This window comes from Electrona antarctica (genome assembly GCF_951216825.1).
Source record: "Electrona antarctica genome assembly, chromosome: 14".
NCBI lineage: Eukaryota > Metazoa > Chordata > Actinopteri > Myctophiformes > Myctophidae > Electrona > Electrona antarctica.
The window spans coordinates 35,066,367-35,086,736 of NC_136795.1; the positions used below are offsets into that span (position 1 = coordinate 35,066,367).

At 44.2% G+C, this 20,370-nt stretch overlaps 1 protein-coding gene across 1 annotated transcript in view; it reads right to left on the minus strand.

Moving 5' to 3' along the window:
* Positions 1-488: 488 nt before the first annotated feature.
* The window catches only part of spop (speckle type BTB/POZ protein), a 72,790-nt gene continuing 52,908 nt past the window's right edge, over positions 489-20,370 (minus strand). The window contains 4 exon segments of the mRNA XM_079519627.1: positions 489-1,456; positions 3,300-3,442; positions 5,341-5,463; positions 8,287-8,342. Coding sequence (XP_079375753.1) covers positions 1,312-1,456; positions 3,300-3,442; positions 5,341-5,463; positions 8,287-8,342 — 467 coding nt within the window. The 3' untranslated portion in view covers positions 489-1,311.

Here is a 20,370-nt window from a genome sequence, read left to right on the forward strand (position 1 = left end):
AGGGCTCCAGGATGAGCTTAGGTAAATCCTGCTGGGCCTCAGCCTTGGTCAACACAGTGAAATGCCTATTAAAATCTGGTGCGAGAGTCAGGTCCAAGCTTATACTGGACAACAGGTGGTAAATATTTACAAACTGTTCTCCAAGGGAGCCCTAGTGAGATCTAGTCAAACACGGCCGCACATGTTATGTTACACACTTTATGTACATAGAAACCTTTGGTAATCAAGATACAGGGAGTAGCATTACGCACTGAGGGGAATGAGCTGATCGGACCTAGATCTAGGCCCGTGCAACACATTTCACTTTCAACTGTAAATTTAAAGGGATTCGTTTAATAATGTCAATGAGTAAAAAGATTGAAATAGTGGTGAAAATGACTAATGACAATTCAGTTAAATTTGTTGTGAAAAAGGAAGACACAGACAAGCTAGAAACAATGTGAAATAGCTGTATTTCGTGAGTTCAGAGACCCAATACAGGTTCACAATTTTACGGTCATGATGAATGTAGTCGAAAAAAAGGTTGATTTTTTTCTCAGGTAGATTCCTTCGTTATACCTTTCTTTTTTCTTTTCTTTTTTTTAAAGAAATACGCTAAACAGCCAGAACATTAAAACGTGTTCATTGCTGTCGTTTCATTCAAGACAAAATCATTTAGTTTTACTTCCTTTCTTTCTTTTGCTGTGCTAGAGAGGACACTTGATTATTTGTGCAATATAAAAACAACAACAAAAACTTGACGTGTGAACCGTGAAAAAGAGCAGCAGTCTATCACTTTTTGGCTGACTGACTCCTTTTCAGTGATTTTCTTAGGTTTGGGCTTCAACAAACAATATTTGACAAAAAAGAAATACTTCAGAAAATACATCTAAAATGAATCAACAATTGACCTCAGACTTTCCAGACAGTAGTTTATACCGATGGAGATCGACAACACTTGAATAGGGTCCTGTTTTTTTCCAGTAACGTAGACACATGAATTACAGAAACTGGAGCTTGTGGTCCTATGGACCTGGATGATATCTGACAAAAGGGAGAGACTGTCAAATCATCCAAACCCAATATCCCCCTCCCCTCCACCTGCCGCAGAAGATGAGAGAAAGAGATGCGAAGGGCCTCCCTCTCCCAACATTGTAACATACTGCTCTGTGCAACTCGTTAAGCTATAAAATTAGCCCGAAGTAGCAGCATCTGAACCGAAGAGCCTGTCTTGGGCATCACTGGGCGTGGTGGGAGGAAGAAGAGGAGACGTGTTGTTACAGCAGGGCTACGTAGCGTGGCTGCCTTGTTTAGGACCGCTCTTCCACAGTACTAGGACTGTTTGAGGCGTTTCCTCAGGGGGCCCATGAAGGGGCACTGGGTGGAGGCCAGAGAGTGGTAGGCCTCCGCCACCAGGTGGGGGTGGGTCGAGACCATGGACCTCCAGCCTGATGTCTCCATCACATCAGCCGCATGGCTTAGGGAGGGAGAGAGATGGGGATGGGGAGAGAGAGAGAGAGAGAGAGAGAGAGAGAGAGAGAGAGTAAAAGAGAAGAGACAGAAAGTGGGAAAATTATTGTAGAAGGAAATGAAGAGAACTCCAAAGCGGAGAAGAAATACATACTGTAGAAGAAAAGCTCAAAGTTATAAATAGAGGAAAATCATAATAAATAAATAAATAAATAAATAAAGCCAACAGATGTGAATTCACATAAGGAAGCCCTGTAGGTCTTCCTCACACCCCGAGGGTGCTGGCCTGTCACCCTGCTGTGTGGCCTTTAATGACATTTGCTGCGTTTGATTGTGTGTTAATGAACAAAACAGTGCGCGTGCATGCGTGCATGCGTGCGTGCGTGCGTGCATGCGTGTGATTACGACAAGTGCATGTGCGTGCAGTGCACACCCAGCCCCAGACCCCTGACCCATACTCCCTGCTGAGGACCCGAACCCCTGATCCTTGTAATGGCTCTTGAGCCAAGCCTGAGCTGGCAAGCCAAGCAAAGGGCACAGAGAGATCAGTCACAGCTGGAAAGCAGCCTGCCTCCCCCCCACATCCCCTCTGAAGGGGACAGAGCAGGGCAGGAAGCCCAAAGAAAAAGAACCGAGGCGAGGACTGAAGTGGACAGCAGAACAACAATAGAGAGAGCAGGGAGAGCATGCAGGATGGTAAGATGAAGCATTGATTGTCTGGAGAGAGGAACGGGATCATGGAGAGATGCAGGCGAGGAGGAGGAGAGGAGGAATATGTGGGAGAGAGGGAGACGTCGTTGTGAAGTCCGGTCTGGAGAGGAGAGGAGGGGAGGAAGGAGGTAGGGAGGGAGGGAAGGAAGGAGGTAGGGAGGGAGGGCAGCAGGCAGCGAGGGAGGAGTGTTATTGGTTCCTCTGTGTCGTTTGTTTTCTATATTCGTCCTCCATATTGATTTTTGTTTTGTTGCTCTTGTTGCCGTCGATGTCCGAGGGAGGAGGGTTGATAGCGCTTTGCTAGCCGGAGTCCCCCGTGGCCAATTTCCCCTCTCCGCAACAACAGCGGGCAACAATACCGCCACTGTCACAAATTAAACTGTCATAAGGCCCATAACCACAATTAATGACAGGGATTAGGGCTAGAAATCTGCATTACTGAACACCTTAGGGCACACATGAGGTTCTGGGAGAAGAGAATGAGGAGCTGGGGCAGGCAGTGGCAGTGCATGGAGAGAAGGAGGGAGGGAGATGGCGAGATGAGGTTGAGACGACGTGGAGAGAGGATGCGGGCGCCGGTGTGAGCCTAGACGGAGCGACGGAGGCACACGATCACAACAGGGGGACGCAACGCATTGGAAGTATGTGGATGCTCAGGGCTAAGAGCAAAGCTTAGTGTTAACAGGCCGCTGGAACACAAGATCAATCATTTGGCCCTGAACATAAATATGGCAGTCGGTGCCGTTAATAGGCTCCATCTTACCCAAACTATGCGCGAGCCCCATAACATGATTAACATCAGCAGAAGAGGTTCATTGCTAAATGGCCCAATGTGATATGGCAGCAAAATGGGCTGATGTGGGAATTAAATTAAATTTCCATGGGAGGCAAAGATTGCTCCCACAGAAAATTAATGACTTCATTTGAAAAATAAAGTGTGTGTGCGTGTGTGCGTGCGTGCGTGTGTGTGTGCGTGCGTGCGTGCGTGTGCATGTGCGTGTGTGTGTGTGTGCGTGTGTGTGTGTGTGTGCGCGCACACGCGCTTTGAGTAACAGGGTAAAAAAAGAAAAAGATCATATTTGCATATGTGTGGAAGTGCTTCAGGAGATGGATGAGTGTGGTCAAACGCTACAACTCACTAGTTGATGAAGTCCACGGCTTGCGTCTTCAGCTGCTCGGCGCTGTGCAGGTCAGCCAGGAGGAGAACGTCTGCGGCGTTCTCCACAGACAGACTGCTACACAATGCATCCTCACACATCACCTTCAACCTCTCTAGGGCATACTGACAGCCAGAGAGAGAGAGAGAGGGAGAGGGAGAGAGAGAAATAACAGAGGAGAAATGAGAAAGGAAATATACAGGAGGTAAACTAAATTAGCCATTCTGTAGCGCCATCATCCCCGACCGCAGCACACCGTGTAATGATTTGGAAACAGCACATTATTCCACTGTAGTGTCAACGGAAGGAAGACGAGGCCAGGGGGGGTGAAGACAGTCACGGAGATCGTGGCGAGGACTCTAAACACTGAAAACTGGCTCCCCAGAGCTTTCTCTGGTGGGTGGGTGGAGGGAGGAGGGGGGGGGGGGGAGGCACACACACATACAAATGCACAGTACATATAGAAATAATGGGACTGAGGCATGCATGAGAGTCTTCCTGGCTGAGACCAAATGGTAGAGTGCCTCTGATTATTGCGCAGCCAGAGAGAGACGGTATGAAGAAAAAGGATTAGCGTGACCTTGATGAGCACCCCCCCCCGGCCCTCAAGCTTTTATATTTGCCCGGCTCTCCGTGCGGACGCCGTTAATTGGGTACATTTACGGCGTCGGGGACCGAGCGTAGCGAAGAAGAAGAAACTCGGTGTGCGAGGGCAACCAGAGTGGCTGCGGTGAAAAGAGGTGTGATGTGGACACGGATGTCTGCCACAATGGACCCAAAGCCTTGAACAGTCCAGGGTCAGAGGCCCATCCTCAAAGACCTCAATGCTGTACGCTACACTGTGAAATCCTCCGTTTATTTATCCATGACCAAATGGACCTTTATGGGTCCAAATATGGGCTATATGCACACAGAATAACTCTCACAAAATCATCGGTAACACAGGTGTTACCGATGATTTTAATTAAGGCTCTGTTCCATTTAGTCTTTAGTGTATAGTGGTTTTCAAACTTTTTTAATTTCAAGGACCCCCGTAACTCTGAGAGTGTACAAATGGAACCAAATGGACCCATAAGAGTCCATTTGGTTCCATTTGTACACTCTCAGAGTTACAGACCTGTACGGGGCCATTTGGAACCCACTCAAGGACACTTTGAGACCCACTGGTGTAGCAGAGTGTTTCCAGTGAGTCAACATGCACAATAGCAGCACCCTTGCTCTGTTTGACCAGAATGGAACAGAGCCTTCATTAGTGTCATCGGTAACACCTGTGAAGGAAGTAGGGAAGGGGCCCAAGTTCTTTACAAAATGGCATGTATGCACAGAGCCCATTGGTTACATTATGTACACTCGCAGAGTTAAACTAGAAAGGTGCGATTCTCGAAGGGCAGATCTCCGCCAGGCCAGGTTGCCTATACTCAGGGCGGTGCTAGTCATGGGGTGCAGCATTCAGGACATGAGCTGCAGGGAAATACAGGTTGTACAACAGGAGGATTTCACTGTGCTCTTCTTTATGTGTATTTCTACACACTCCTCAGTGTTCTTTTAACTCTTTTAAACATCCTCTCTCAGAGTTCAAGGGACACATTTTATGGTCCATAAGTGTTTGTACGGATGTGCGCATCTGAGTGGTGCGTGCGTGTGTGCGACTGTGTGTGCTTGCGTGCATACGCACGTGCGTGTGTGTGTTTATGTGGTGTGAAGGTGGCAACACCTGGTACTTACTTCAGTGGGTTTAATGTTTTGCTACATTATGCATGCATTTATCCCTGTGAGTAAATTAATGTAATAATGCATGCACAGAAGCACACAAACGGCACACACATCGTGGCCGTGTGTGTCTATGTATGTCCCTATGTCTGTATGTCTGTTTAGCGTGCGCACACACACACACACACACACACACACACACACACACACACACACACACACACACACACACACACACACACACACACACACACACACACACACACACACACACACACACACACACACACACACACACACACAGTGTCTATACCTTGTCAGCAGCAGCCAGCAGGTCGTCTGCCATCTTGTCCAGGTTGGGGGCCTTGCCTGTGTAGATGAAGCACATCATCTCTTTGAAGACATCTGGCTCCACATCATTTATATCCACACGGTTCTGAACAAGGAGGACAGGGTTGGTGAGGATAATAACATGGCAGGTTGAAGAAGAGGAAGAGGAAGAGGAAGAAGAAGAAGAAGAAGAAGAAGAAGAAGAGGAAGGGAGGGCAGAATAAAGCATACAGATGCTTTGACAATCCTGCACAAAATCCAGCGCAGATGTCGGTGTTCAAATTCCTGCCACCTCCCCAGGCCTCCTCCCTACGTGGCATTTAGTTCTGTAATGGGTGATTCTGTGATTATATGGCGATGTATGGATTGTTCTACATGTGATATGTATCATTATGTAACTATGTGGTATTGTGTATGTTGCACAGGTAATCTCTGTAATATCACATGAGCAGAGCCACACTGCCAAATGAAATGCAATATCATTGCAATAAATGGTAAATGGTTAACCTGAGCTGAAGTGTCAGAAATGAACAACACAAAACATTGCGTTTGTTTATTCCCCTTCTTTTTCCTTTAGGACTCAATGATCTTGTGCAGTGCAGACATGGGCACTCTCATGCATATAGGGCAATGTTTCAAAAGGGCACAGGAAATAAAATACTTCAGCCAAGTCTCGACACCTTTTGGCTGAACTGAAAAGTACTGTGAGGTTTATATGAAGGAAAAAAAAATCTCTCCAGCCGATTCCTGGAAATTAATCCTCAGCATTCGTTCCTTGAATGAGTGGCCTGCGGCCATGCAGCCAAGCACGCTTTATCGCTTGTCGGCATGGTAGCAGTAACCTGAACCTTTCAGGGGAAGAACATAGCGCTAAACCAATTATAACACTGCTTTACCGTTGCCACAGCGACCAAGTACATTTTAGCAGGGTCAGACTGGGTGTAGTGACAGCTTAGTGCATTTTATGTCTCCTCTGACCATTCGACAACAACTTAACAGCACACACAAACTCACACACACAGGGAAATAATGGAGGCAAAGTTTGGAACCTCTGTTCTTTTTGGAGCCTCTGTTATGAGCACACGCACACGTGCGGTGCACGCAGTGCGCGCACACGCACACACGTACGCACCCACACACGCGCTCCTCCACTCCTTTCAATCGTCAAAGCAAATAGCAAGAATTTTCAGCACAGTCCAGTAATCATGAAACAGATCCTACACACACACACACAAACACATCTTGAGAAATAACATTCCTCGTTCTGGCCTGTGCATCGTTGGTTGGAAGGCAGCTGCTCCGTGGCCTATGGCATTTGAATAGACAAGCCAGTAAAGTGAGGGGTAGGTGGGGGAGGGGAGGGTGCGGACAGAAGGTGTATGCTTGACAAATTTCTCCTCTGGTTGGTTCAGCACATGGCCGGGCAGCACATGTGTTTGGATCTTTTCTTTTCTTTTTTTTTAAAGATAATGCAAAACAGAAGATGATGCAAAACAGAAGATAATGCAAAGCAGAAAAGAATGCAAAACAGCAGCAAATAATACAAATGGAACTAAAAGAGTGACTCCCAGTAGGGTATTTTTTTTAAATAAATAAGGGTTCAGTCTTCAGTGCTGTCTCTTAAATAGATATGTGACTGCGTTTAGTTACAGTAGTGTATGGCACGCCTCTATTCACAAAGCAGTCCTCTGGTAGAGCGTTCCTTTATGAGCTCATTTGTCTCTCCTCTATAGAGTGCTGCAGAGGAGTGTTAACCCATTTAGACTATGAGGCCCATTCTACAAATCCCTTCTAAATCCTGACAGTTTTCTGAAAAACCTCTGATTCTATATCAGTGGTGCTCAACCTTTTTCATGTCAAGGACCCCCAGGAAATATCTGTATTTGGTTGCGGACCCCCATATGAAAAGATGTTGTTCCAGGGACCCCCCCCCCCCCCGAAGCAAAGATTTGAGTTAGAAACGTTCGCTCTGAAAGAATATATTCAAAGATTTGCGCCACAACAGTCACGATTTTTCAAAAATAGCAGATCTACAAGCTCGTAGCGCGGCACTGAGTGCCGCGCTAAGAGCTTGTAGATCTGCTATTTTTCAATAGCTAAAGTATAACATAACGCTTGAAACACCAAAAGGGGGTTCCCGTCCAGAACGTGTTAAGCCATCTATCTGTTTCCCCTGTATCGCATGGGGACACGGCCCACCATCTCTCCCTCTCTCTCTGATGAAGACGCCCACTTAAACAGCAATTAAGATGCATTTCCTGGCTCTGTGCTTTATAATTTCCCCATTCGAGCAGCGAAGACATCAATATTCCGCTGACACGGCCTCTAAATCACCAAGGTTCAATCTCGCCAGCGCCTATCAGATGAACGAGACCCACTGTGCACACGTGCGCGCGCACACACACGCACACACACGCACACACACACAAAACCCTAAAACTCGAGGACAGAGGACATATGCATATTTGAGATAATCAAGCACGTGCATAAACACGAGCCTGCACAGACAACGAGCAAGCATGCAAACAAAACGTATGAAGATCTCCCTCTAATTAACACCAGTCACATATTGCTGTAAAAACCACTGTGCTTCCACAGTGGTTTTTACTGCACCCCCCTGCCCCCCCCCCCCCCCCCCCCCCCAATGTGCCTACAGCAGTGCATTTGAACTTACAGACACGTGCTTAAGACGTATTTATTCTTCATCGTATGCCGGTGTCGCAATTTGTCGTGTGACACCGCCGTGCGGGTGCGGTGCTGCACAATGAAGTATAAATCAGGCTTTTCAGCGCTGCGAAAGGTGAGCCCGGCACGGCGTGATGCAACGCAGAGCAAGGGCGACAAAGTATTGAGGAAATTCGCGCCACCAAAAAAGGAAAACAGGAGAGAGAAGAGAAGAAGATCACGACGGTGTCAGCACTCCGCTCACCTTCTTGCTCTCCTCCATCTCATGCTCAAACATGGCACTGAACACTGGCGAGCGGGCTGAGGACAAGAGAGAGAGAGAGAGACACAGAGATAGAAGGAGAGAGAAAAGGATACGTTAAAACAGAGAGGGAGAGAGAAAAAGAGAATAAAACATTATCATTAGATAGAGATATACGTACAGTACTTATGTTTAGTTTTTTTGTTTGTTTGTATGATTTTTTTGTCATTTTGCTTAGCATTTTCTCCCAATGTCAATTCCCGAATTCGGCCCACACTTGTGTAATCTTGTCACTGCTGACCCCTACTGGTTGGTCATAGGGATGGTATTGAAACCACTCCAATACACATGAAATAACTTGCCTTTTCTTTTCACGTGCCAGGGAGGAGCCTCGCTGGGAGGATATATGGCACATGCGGAGGAACACCTTATTCCTCATAGTTCAACAACACTGTTAACAGGCGTACAGTTGGGTGCCACCGATATTGTCCCTCATTTGACCCATTTAGGCCTGACCTCAAAATTTAAAAAAAATCCTTCTAAATCCTCCAGTTTTCTGAAATAAATATTTTCACGATTTTTCAAAAATAGCAGACCTACAAGCTCGTAGATCTTGTAGATCTGCTATTTTTCAATAGCTAAATTATAACATAATGTTTAAAACACCAAAAGGGGTTCCCGGATATATGGCACATGCGGAGGAACACCTTATTCCTCATAGTTCAACAACACTGTTAACAGGCGTACAGTTGGGTGCCACCGATATTGTCCATCATTTGACCCATTTAGGCCTGACCTCAAAATTTAAATAAAATCCTTCTAAATCCTCCAGTTTTCTGAAATAAATATTTTCACGATTTTTCAAAAATAGCAGACCTACAAGCTCGTAGATCTTGTAGATCTGCTATTTTTCAATAGCTAAATTATAACATAATGTTTAAAACACCAAAAGGGGTTCCCGCCCCAAAATGGGTTAACTGTCCTTTTGCGCAGATCACGCAAACCTCAGCAAAAAGAAAAGGACAATATCGATGGCCTCCAACTGTACTTGACCAACCTGTAGGGATGGCTAGTGCAGTGACAAAGAACAGCCTCTCCGTCTGGCATACGTCCCACAAACAGAACCCATTGTGTTTGTTGGAGCGCTCGGCCACGCCACGCGTACCGTGGAGGATTCTAAACCTATTTCTCCACACAGTGGTGGGTAGGAACTTTACCTCTGTTTGTGTTAACTGAGGTGTCTCAGCACACAATTATGTCTTATAGTGCACCGTCACATAGGGGCAATGGAGAGGGATACGGATGACTGACAAGCGATGACAGAAAACCAAAATGTGATGCCTGATTGGCATGTCTTTATCAAGCGATGCCTTGATAAAAAATTGATTTCTATTCATATAATAAATTGACTTTGCACGGCATGACTTTCAATTTCGAAGTCGGAAAGTACCGGTATGTTTCCTGATCCAGCAGAACTGTATTTAACACTGAAATATCAACATTGCTACCAGTGTTTATGGCACCTGGATTTTTCCACAGGGATCAGTAAAGGTCTATCTATCTATCATCTATCAGACAGACACCCATGTCCCCCTGTCCTGTCCTGTCACACAGCGCCACCGCCAGGCAAGACGTGCAAGTGCGTAGGGCAACACGCCGAGTGGGGCAACAAAATGGGCCATGCCAGTCCTCATAATAATATTTTTCTCTGCTGCTCCGCCGCTTAATAACGAGCGCCTGTGCGTGTGTCCTCGTCGAGTTGCATGCGTGATGTGGATTTGCTCAGAGCTGAAGCACTGTCAGCGGCGCCCCTGGTCATGTGCTATCATCTCTGCTCATAGTGCTGGTCACGCCCCTGGTCCTGTGCTATCATCTCTGCTCATAGTGCTGGTCACACCCCTGGTCCTGTGCTATCATCTCTGCTCATAGTGCTGGTCACGCCCCTGGTCCTGTGCTATCATCTCTGCTCATAGTGCTGGTCGCGCCCCTGGTCCTGTGCTATCATCTCTGCTCATAGTGCTGGTCACGCCCCTGGTCCTGTGCTATCATCTCTGCTCATAGTGCTGGTCACGCCCCTGGTCCTGTGCTATCATCTCTGCTCATAGTGCTGGTCACGACACATTTCAAAGTGTACGATTTTATGTCTTTAATGTCCCTCGATTTTTGTAACGCATTATTTTTTTCACTCCCTCTGCCAACCTGGGGAGAACAATGGACCGAGTCCCAGTGGCGTACGCAGGAATTACATTTTAGGGGAGGCAAAAACATCGCAGACCGTTCCGCGACCCCCAGCGGGTCCGTCGATCCCACTTTTCAAGTGCATTTTGTGGCTGCACAATCAGAAACACTACACAGGTTTTCAAAGAGATTGTTCCTGCCAGGCGAGTACTAGCCTCGGAAACCCAGCCGTTTTTATTTCCAGGGGGGGGAAAAAATAGATAAATAGATTTTTAGAATTGTTAGAAAATGAAATGGTTATGTTAACAACAGTGATTTTACAGTGAACTACTCTATATGTTGCTGAAATGCTGCCATGCCTGTGGACTGCACTAAAGGTGAGAAAAGCCAGATTTATACTTAGTTATGCACCAAAACTAGAAGATCTATATAAGCTCATAACTCGCAGAAGATCTACAGCTTGTAGATCTGATATTCTCTGTGTGCAACAAAAGTATAAATCAGGTGTAAGGTGTACACTGTACAGTCCCACACGCTGAGCCCAACAACCACAACACTGGGTCTGGTTCATTCCTCATTCCCACTCAGTGGCAAAGAGAGAGCGTCCGGGGTCTTTTCAGGGTACATCCTGTGGGGGACAGGGGAGTGTGCTGTAGTGTATATTATGTATTATTTATATACTGTATATATGTGTTGCTTATTTATATACTGTATGTGTCGCTGCTGGAGGCCATCCGCCCAGCGACTGCATCCACAGCATCATCCTTCTCACCCCCAGTGCCTCCCTTAGAGGGGCTGTCAGGATGGCCTGCGCTCTACTACGGTACCTCTGCCTCTGTCTGGTCTTTAACTGAATGCTCCTGAGAGCCTGCTGCGTGGAGAGGAAAACGGGATGCCAGGGCACTTGCCTTAAGCTACACAATACGTGTGTGTGTGTGTGTGTGTGTGTGTGTGTGTGTGTGTGTGTGTGTGTGTGTGTGTGTGTGTGTGTGTGTGTGGCCATTTGTTTGCTGCTGAAGAGAGATACGGTTAAGCCCCCCAGAGTCGCACACACTAGAAGCGCTTTAAGTTCAAACACACAGCCTAGTTAGAAACTAAGTGGGCAGTGAATCCTAATTTACTTGCTTTTTTCCTTTCCATTTTTTCGACAAAACTACACCCAATGGTTGAGTTTAGAGATAGTGTATACTCTGTGCAACACATATTTTAGGTCCCGTGACAATTTATATCGTGAAAAGTGGATGCAGTCATGCTCATCTTGTACAATCGCCTGCCTTGCTATAGAGTTAAATAGTCTTGAATTATCTTTTCTGCAGGCCTTACAAGAAAAGGCTTGACGTTGAAACAAGCTATTAAGCACTTGAAATGTGATGGAATGATTGTAGCTGTAGGGCACATGTAATAATACATTGTGTATTGCTAATAAAAGAAAATGTGACACGGTTAAAATCTTCATTCATAATAATATGATAAAGATTATCAAGCCCATTGGGGTTAAGGTGCATACCACATAGGCTGTGCTGCTTTGACAGCGTGCTATTTCTTTATCGTCATAATAATGACTAATGTTATGTGAACACACTTACTGTCGCTGCCATAATGTATTGTAATTTTGCTTATTTATGTTATATAATTTATTTGTTATAAACTTGAGTTAGTCATGCATGTATTTTACCGGAAGGTCTAATTGGTCAAGCTGGAACTCTTTATAAGGTGTAGTTTCACAGCAAGCCACAAGCGTGTTACACTGATACACTTCCGCTCACTAAGGAGCATACTGTTTGAGCGTGTCGCGGGATTGAACAAGGTACTTGTTGTTTAACTAATGTAATATGTGAATACGTTACTTCAAGTTTCTTGTCTTCTTCATGTTTATATGTTAACTGATGTATTGATTCTATTCCAGTTGTGTTCTGTTTGTCGGCCAATATGGACTTCCTCATTCCCTTTCGTTAAGTGCAGCCAGCAAGGTGTGTTTTGTTTTGCATTTCTTTGTAAGTTTATGTCATGTCGTACAATGTTTATGCTTTTTGTTCCATTTGCTTATGTGTGTGTATTTATGCTTAATTTCATACAGTTTTACGTTGGAGATTGTTGGCAAATGAGAGCGCAAATAAAAGCCACCAGTACACGGGACAAGCTGTGTCATTCTTGCACCAAAGGCAGTGATGGTAAAACTCGAAGCTGAACTCCACGTGCGTGGAGTAAAGATCTGCAATCCACCTGCGTGGACGCCGTGGAGTGAACTCGGAGCTCAGCTCTACCAGCGTGGAGTAAACCTCGTCTGCGAGATTCACCACGCCAGTCCAAGCGGGCCGCAGAAGAAAGCCACAAACAGTCAACTAGGTACCAGAAGGAATCCACAACTTGCTGCAAAGGAAGTACAAGACAGTCAAGCACAGCCTGCGTGGAGGAGTCTACAGCCTGACTTGCAGCCACTTCGGAGCCGTGAGGAGCCGTGCCGAACGGAAGAGTTTCGACACGCACCCGGCTCAACTCGGAGCTGCACAGGGGTCTGGTGGACGTCTATGGACCTTTTCACAACGACGAACACAGCTAAGCCAAACCGCCACGTTAAAGAAAGGACCCTTCACCTGCCGCAGTTCATTTGTTCTGTTCTGAAGAAGTCAAATGAGGTATGTACTGTACACTACACGAGTGTTCTAAAAAGTGACAACACAAAGACTGAACAATTAAGGAACTGTATGGGAAGGGAACTATGTGATGAAGATGTAAACTAAGGAACGATTTGTTTCATTGCTTAAAGGAAAAACGCATTGTTGTGGTAATTGATCTGAGGAAATGCACGCAGGTTCAAAGTTTGTGTGGCCAATTTGAATTGTCAAAGTTTGAAAGTATTTAAAGGATTGAATTAATACAGTCGCCTAAGACAGAAATGATTTTGGTTTAATTACTGGTTGTTAACAAGTGTGAATTTGAAAATGTCACAAACAAATGGAAAGGCACAACAGAGTAAAGATGCAGCAACTGCTATAGCCCGTCTCCGGACCCCCCGGGTTGAGCTCCTTTGGACCCGTAACCCGTAGGGTCCGGTATCATCGACTTCAAGCGACATGGGATGCAATCTGATTTACCCTGACTTACCCCTGTGCCGCGCTGTGGCTATGACGCTGACATATTCCAAAAGAAGCATATGAACGCTATAGGAGACAACGAACCCTCTGACCCCCCCCCCCCCCGCGAACGGCTCAGAAGCCGTTAAGTATTTTTAATGTTTGTACGACCGTTTTGGCAGCTCTCTTCCTTCCTTCCTTCCTTGACTTCCTTATTGACATCCTATTGTACCGCCTCCATCACCGTGGCTGGCTACCTGCGACAGAGGCAGGAACGCGCAGATAGCCAGTTCCGGCGCATTTTCAAAATGTTAAAAAAAATCCAGTTAAATATTTTCACGATTTAAAAAAAATAGCAGACCTACAAGCTCGTAGCGCGCCACTCGGTGGCGCGCTATGAGCTTGTAGATCTGCTATTTTTCAATAGCTAAATTATAACATAATGTTTAAAACACCAAAAGGGGTTCCCGCCCAAAATGGGTTAACTGTCCTTTTGCGCAGATCACGCAAACCTCAGCAAAAAGAAAAGGACAATATCGATGGCCTCCAACTGTAGTTGAATTGAGCAATGTTTATGACGCCTACAGAATAATTGATAGTCCAGAGCCTGATATGTGTCACAAATTGGACAAATCCATACTGGTTACAAGACGTTGTAACCTGTACGTTGTGTAGAAGATGTTGTTCATGATGTACAAGTTCAGATTCAAAGAGCAGAAAAGCTCAAAGCTTCAAACCAAACTAGCACAGACTTTATATGGAAAGGAGAGCTATACCCACAAAGGAGGTTTTAGTGGAAGAGGTCACTGATAATCATCCAGAACTTCACAAGGTCAAGGTGTACAACACAGAGGCAAAAGAAGGAAAGGCCCACGTGTATAGCACAAATGCAAAGGAAGAAGGGACGTTACCACGCCTCAATGAGATCTCTGATTGGGAAGGAGATGCCAAAGCCATTACATGTCTGATGAGCCATGCTCAACAAACCAAGGGTCTTGCCTATCAGAAAGGTGAAGCCACAAGTGTTGAGCAGAGAAAGGAAGTAGAGCAGCAGAGTGACGCATTCAGCAGAGAAATTGACATAAAGCAATGCAAGGAAGTCAAGCCCTTGACCCGTTATTGAACTGTCTATCCAGCATTAAATGCTGGATGAGTGAAAACTTCCTCAAACTAAATGAAGACAAGACAGAGATTCTCATAATTGGTTCTAGTTCTAGTGAACAAAAAGAATCAATAATTAATAGACTTGGTAGCCTAACTGTAGGTAATACAGTAAAGAACCTGGGTGTTATCATCGACTCAGAACTGAATTTTAATGCACATATTAAACATGCCACCAAGACGGCCTTTTTTCATCTCCGAAACATTGCACGAATCAGAGCCTACCTGTCATTAGATGATGCAAAAACATTAATCCACGCTTTTGTCTTTTCACGTTTGGATTATTGCAACGCACTTTTAACTGGCCTCCCAAAGAAATCAATTGACAAGCTACAACTTGTGCAAAATGCCGCAGCCAGAGTCCTAACAAAAACCAAGATGCGAGACCATATCACCCCAGTTTTAGCCTCCTTACACTGGCTCCCGGTTGTTTTTAGAATAGATTTTAAAGTTAATTATTTTACTTGTTTACAAAGCTTTAAATGGCCTCGCCCCCACCTATCTTCAGGACTGCTTGCCCAGGTATGTCCCAAACCGCCTCCTTAGGTCCGCCACTGCTGGCCTGCTTGAAAAGCCACAAAAAATGGCATTGAAGAAATATGGCGAAGCAGCGTTCTCCTTCCACGGGCCGAAATAAATAATTCCAATTATAATAAACTTCCAATGCACCTTAGACTGGCACCCTCCCTAGATGTTTTTAAAACTCAGCTTAAGACCCATTTTTTTTACTCTAGCATTTGGCTGAATCCTCTGATTTTAATTATTTGTCGACTCACTGTTTTACCTATTTCATTATCTTTTTTTTGCATTTTTTATATTGTGTGGTGTTTTTGGCATTTCTTTTTTTGTATTTTGATTGTGCCTTGATTGTTATGTTGTTTGATATTTTTATACTTTGTTTGTATTGTAAAGCACTTTGCGCTGCACTTAAAGTTTATTATTATTAAAGCTAAAATGAAGAAGGTGCAAAAGCAATTGAAGCAAAGTCAATGTGTTGAGTACAGTGTGCTCAGGGTGGGAGGGCCTTTAACAAAATGTAGCCTTCACCCTCAAGTTAAGAGACCACCTGCTTGTTAAAAACCCCAAGAAGGCAGTAGGTAGAAAGCAGCCTACAATGGCAAAGGATCAAGGTGGAAAAGAGAATGGTGGGAGGAAAGCAACGATGAGAAGGTCATCAAATGTGGAGAAGTGAGACACAATAGTGAGCCACCATGTTTGGCAAGGTTGTTTGTTGTTGCACATGAGATGTAAGGTAAAGTGTTGATGCTTAACTGAAGCCACTATCTGGTAAATCCCGTTTTATATAAAGATAAAGTTATTTGTATATAACACACTTGATTGCTTAAACACATTTCAAGGTCAAGGGTTCCAAACGTATATACACAGGTTTGTCCTTTAAAATGGAAAATATAAATCTAAAGTCCACAATACGGTACACCAACATGCTCCTTCAGAGTCTGTCAACATTTAGAATGAGAGAACTGTAGTAACTTCTGTACTTGAATAATTATCCGCACACCCACATGTATGTCTGCTTTGCAGATGGATGTAAAAGAGAAATATTTGATAAAGCATCTTCAAAGAGTTTATTGTTTATAGTTTATTGTACACACTTTGAAAGGAAATAGGGTTGCTGCTGCTGAGGCAGAATTTAAGTGTTCATGATTTCTTTCTATGAATATTGATTTTCAAATGTGTATTAAGGTGATAAGAAATCCCAGGTGATTTGGTGGGAGTGTCGCTGCCATAATGTATTATAATTTTGCTTATTTATGTTATATCATTTATTTGTTATGAACTTGATTTAGTCATGTATGTATTTTAACGGAAGGTCTAATTGGTCAAGCTGGAACTCTTTAACTGTCTCAGTGCCACAGGACGCCTTTAGACGCCTGCCCCTGGTGGCCGCGAGTGCCATTGGCGCCTTTGGACGCCTTTTTGAAAAAAAATATATATATTCTTTTTTTTTTCTCCATATCCATATTTTGAAAATTGCTCTAATCTGCATGTCAGGTGATGACATGCAGATTACAATATAATTAAATTTTCTTTCTTTTATTTATAATGGGCTTCGGTGGCAACAAGGGCCAAAACTGGTGTTCACCAGGTGGCACTGAATGAGTTTTAAGGTGTAGTTTCACAGCAAGCCACAAGCGTGTTACACTGATTATGCCTAATATCAGTATAGTAAGCATAAAAACATAACGTTGATGATGCTGTCCAAAGAAAGATGAGTGGTGAGGAGAGAGGGGGAGATACATCTGAGAATGTATGGAGAGAAAAATAATAAGTATAGCATCTATCCTATTCTGTTATACCACTTTCATGTAAAACGGTTCCTTAGGCTCCTGGCATTCTGTCTCTGTATACAGTAGACCATCATTATTAATATGATATTTACCAGATCCAAATGGGACTCCCAGCGCGCAGAGATGCAGCGGCAGTAGTGTCGCTGCATCTCTTTCATGCTTTTATATGCAGTTTAAAATAATAATTGAACTAATGAGCATGTGAATACATCGATATGTCAAGATAAGGCTAACTATTGGACACGAGGAGCTATTAAGCTACAGGAGGAAGACGTGAATTATGCCCGTTTCCATCGAAATTCATCTGAAATCAACACAATATAGTTCATGTTCAACATGGTACTGTAGATGCCATTTCTGAGGGACTCCACATCAAGGTTAAAAAAATGATTAATGACATGGCCCAGATCATCAATATATTGCATTGGGCAAGTGCCGTTATTCTTTGCACTGAGAGGAGCCGCGGGGAAAGAGCAAGCAATAAAATAAATTACACTTTCTTACTGATATAGTATCTCTTCCTAATACATGGCACTTTTGTAGCAGCAACATGCCGGTGTCTCTGGCGGCGAAGGCAAGCGCTATATATGGCTATTGAGCGGCATATGTCGCTTTGGAGCACTGGTGACACTTCAAAGCCACATATGTGGCGTGGACATAGGTGGCATGGTATGTTTCGCGTTGCTTTAGTTTGCTTTAGTTTCCTGCTGTCACTCCTCTGCCTTTCAATTATTTGCAAGACAAAAAAAACAAGCTTACTGTATGTCACTGCTAGTGCAAAAACTAACAGTGACATATCCCAAAACTCTGGTTGTTTAGGTAGTTTTAATCTCTCTAAAGGGATTTAAAATATTATCCTTACGATGCTTACCAGTGCTCTTCCTTACAAGCGTTCTTCCACTATACTTTGTTTGAGCTGTTCTGGAAATGTTTTTTTATGAGCTCTGTCGACAACGAGTTCGACGGTCACATCAAGTAGGATTAATTTTTCATTGTCATTATGAAAGTTTGTTGAATTTTGACGGAGAAAGTTAATTAACATCACGTTTATTGAGCAAAACGGAGGACCCCTGCTGCGCAGCATGCCCACACACACACACACACACACACACACACACACACACACACACACACACACACACACACACACACACACACACACACACACACACACACACACACACACACACACACACACACACACACACACACACACGTGAACCGCGCACATGCAAACACAAACTTCCTTGCTCTCTCTCTCTTCCTCCATAATTGTGCTTCTCAAGCAGTAAAAGAAGTAGCATGCCATGTTTGTGTTCATCTGCCTTGATTGATTACAAAAGAAAAACTATATTTAAAAGTATTGCATGTCCTGTGATGTGAGTACTGTATAGAAATATACACACGAGTAGAGCAGTTCAGACGAATAACATATAAATATAAATATATATATATATAGATATAAATCCCTACTAATTATCCATAATGTATAAATCATGGATAAGGGGTCAGGGCAGATATGCCGTTTCAGAATAGTAGTAATAAGGCACCCGATAATGGTCAAAAAGGGCCAAATTCCTGCATAATTGACTGAGGCACCCTGTGGGCGTGGCTAGCGGCCATTTTGATGACGTCACCAGAGTGGGAGTGTTTGAGGGGTGGGGGTGGGGGCGTGTTTGGGCATGTTTGGGCTTATCTGTGCCCCCCTACCTGTGGGGGCGAAGGGTGGGGTAGACGGGGGTAATTATATGTAATTGGATTAGTGCAGGCGGGAGACTGATGTTATTTGAATACCTTTTGTTTAGTAAATAAAAATAAATAGTGTGTGTGTGTGTGTGTGTGTGTGTGTGTGTGTGTGTGTGTGTGTGTGTGTGTGTGTGTGTGTGTGTGTGTGTGTGTGTGTGCGTGGCTGTGGTACCCTGTGGGGGTGTATAATTGGGGGGTGTAGGAGGGGTGGGGGGGGGGAGGGCGCCCCGTAGAGCAGGCTATTGTTTTCAAAGTCCTCTGAGACTCTGAGGTGTTGTTGAATTTAACATACTATTGGCCTGAGGGCCCGACTTGTTTGTTTTTTAACATTTCTATGTCTGGTGACAGAAGTTAGGGCAGTGTAGACAACACTCAATAAAGCTTCTTGTAGTTAATACGTTTATAAAATTTCCATTCAAACAGACTGCCGTAGCTAAGTGTGAAGACTCACAGATTCCCATATAATAGCTCTGAGTTCAAGGGGGAGTCAGGCAAGAATTCAGATTACATTATTGGAAGTAGGGGTGGGGGCTCTCACCTTGATGTGCTGTGTTGGCTAGCGGTTGTGAATGGGTTACAACACCCTCTATGGTTTTCTGGGTAGTACGAGATGCTTATGGCACTGTGTGCCCCCGTCATCCATGACACACACGGTGTGAGACCTTACATACTATATTTTGTATTGCTTGATTGTGGGTAAAAATGTGTATTTTAAACCAGTGTAACACATATTTTGTTGTGTGGAAGCATCAGTTGCACATGGGTGTAAATAGAATTGCTTGTAAATAGTTGGGGGGAAGCACTGCTGCATTGTGGGTAATTGGGGGAGCGATGCCAGGGATCAGGATTGGTGCATGATGGGTAAATATAATTGTTTGTAAAGGAGGTGTAGGGAAGTACCGTTGCATGCTGGGTAAGTGGGGGGGGAGCGCCACAGTGGGGGTCAGGATTGGCGCACCCCCCTTCTCAGTCAGTCAGAGATCTTATTTGACTTAGTAAATATTCTACATTATAGTGTGACAACTGACAAAACATGATATAGATATAATGTGATACTAGTTATAAAGAGTTACACGTATACTTTTAAACTGATAGGCCTACAAAATAGCTACATTCTCACAATGTATCACTCATTCATTAGTTAAGTTAGTTAGTTTGGTCTCCTATTTTTGTATTGCTTGATTGGGGATAAAATATGTGCATGTTAAAACAAGCACGCAGATATTTTTATTGAAAAATACTCTCACTCTCACTTAGTGGTTACATCATGTGAACTAATTTGTGAATAAACCTTTCCCCATAATTGACATAATATTACACATAAAACTCTGGGATAATATAAGGCTACAATAGGATAGAAAATAACGTTAAATTATTTTTTGTTTTAGGCAAAAATGATAATAGTACTTTTCATGAGTACTTAAAGACATTTTACACTTTAGATGTTGTGTTGGAGGTATACCCTAAACCAAATGTTGGGAGCCCAGCTTTGACGTGCTGTGTTGACTCGCGGTTGTAAAGTGCTTGTAAAGTAGATGCATTGGAAGTAACCATTGCATGCTGGGTAATTGGGGCGGAACACCGTAGTGTGAGTCAGGATTGGCACACCCCCCTTCTTT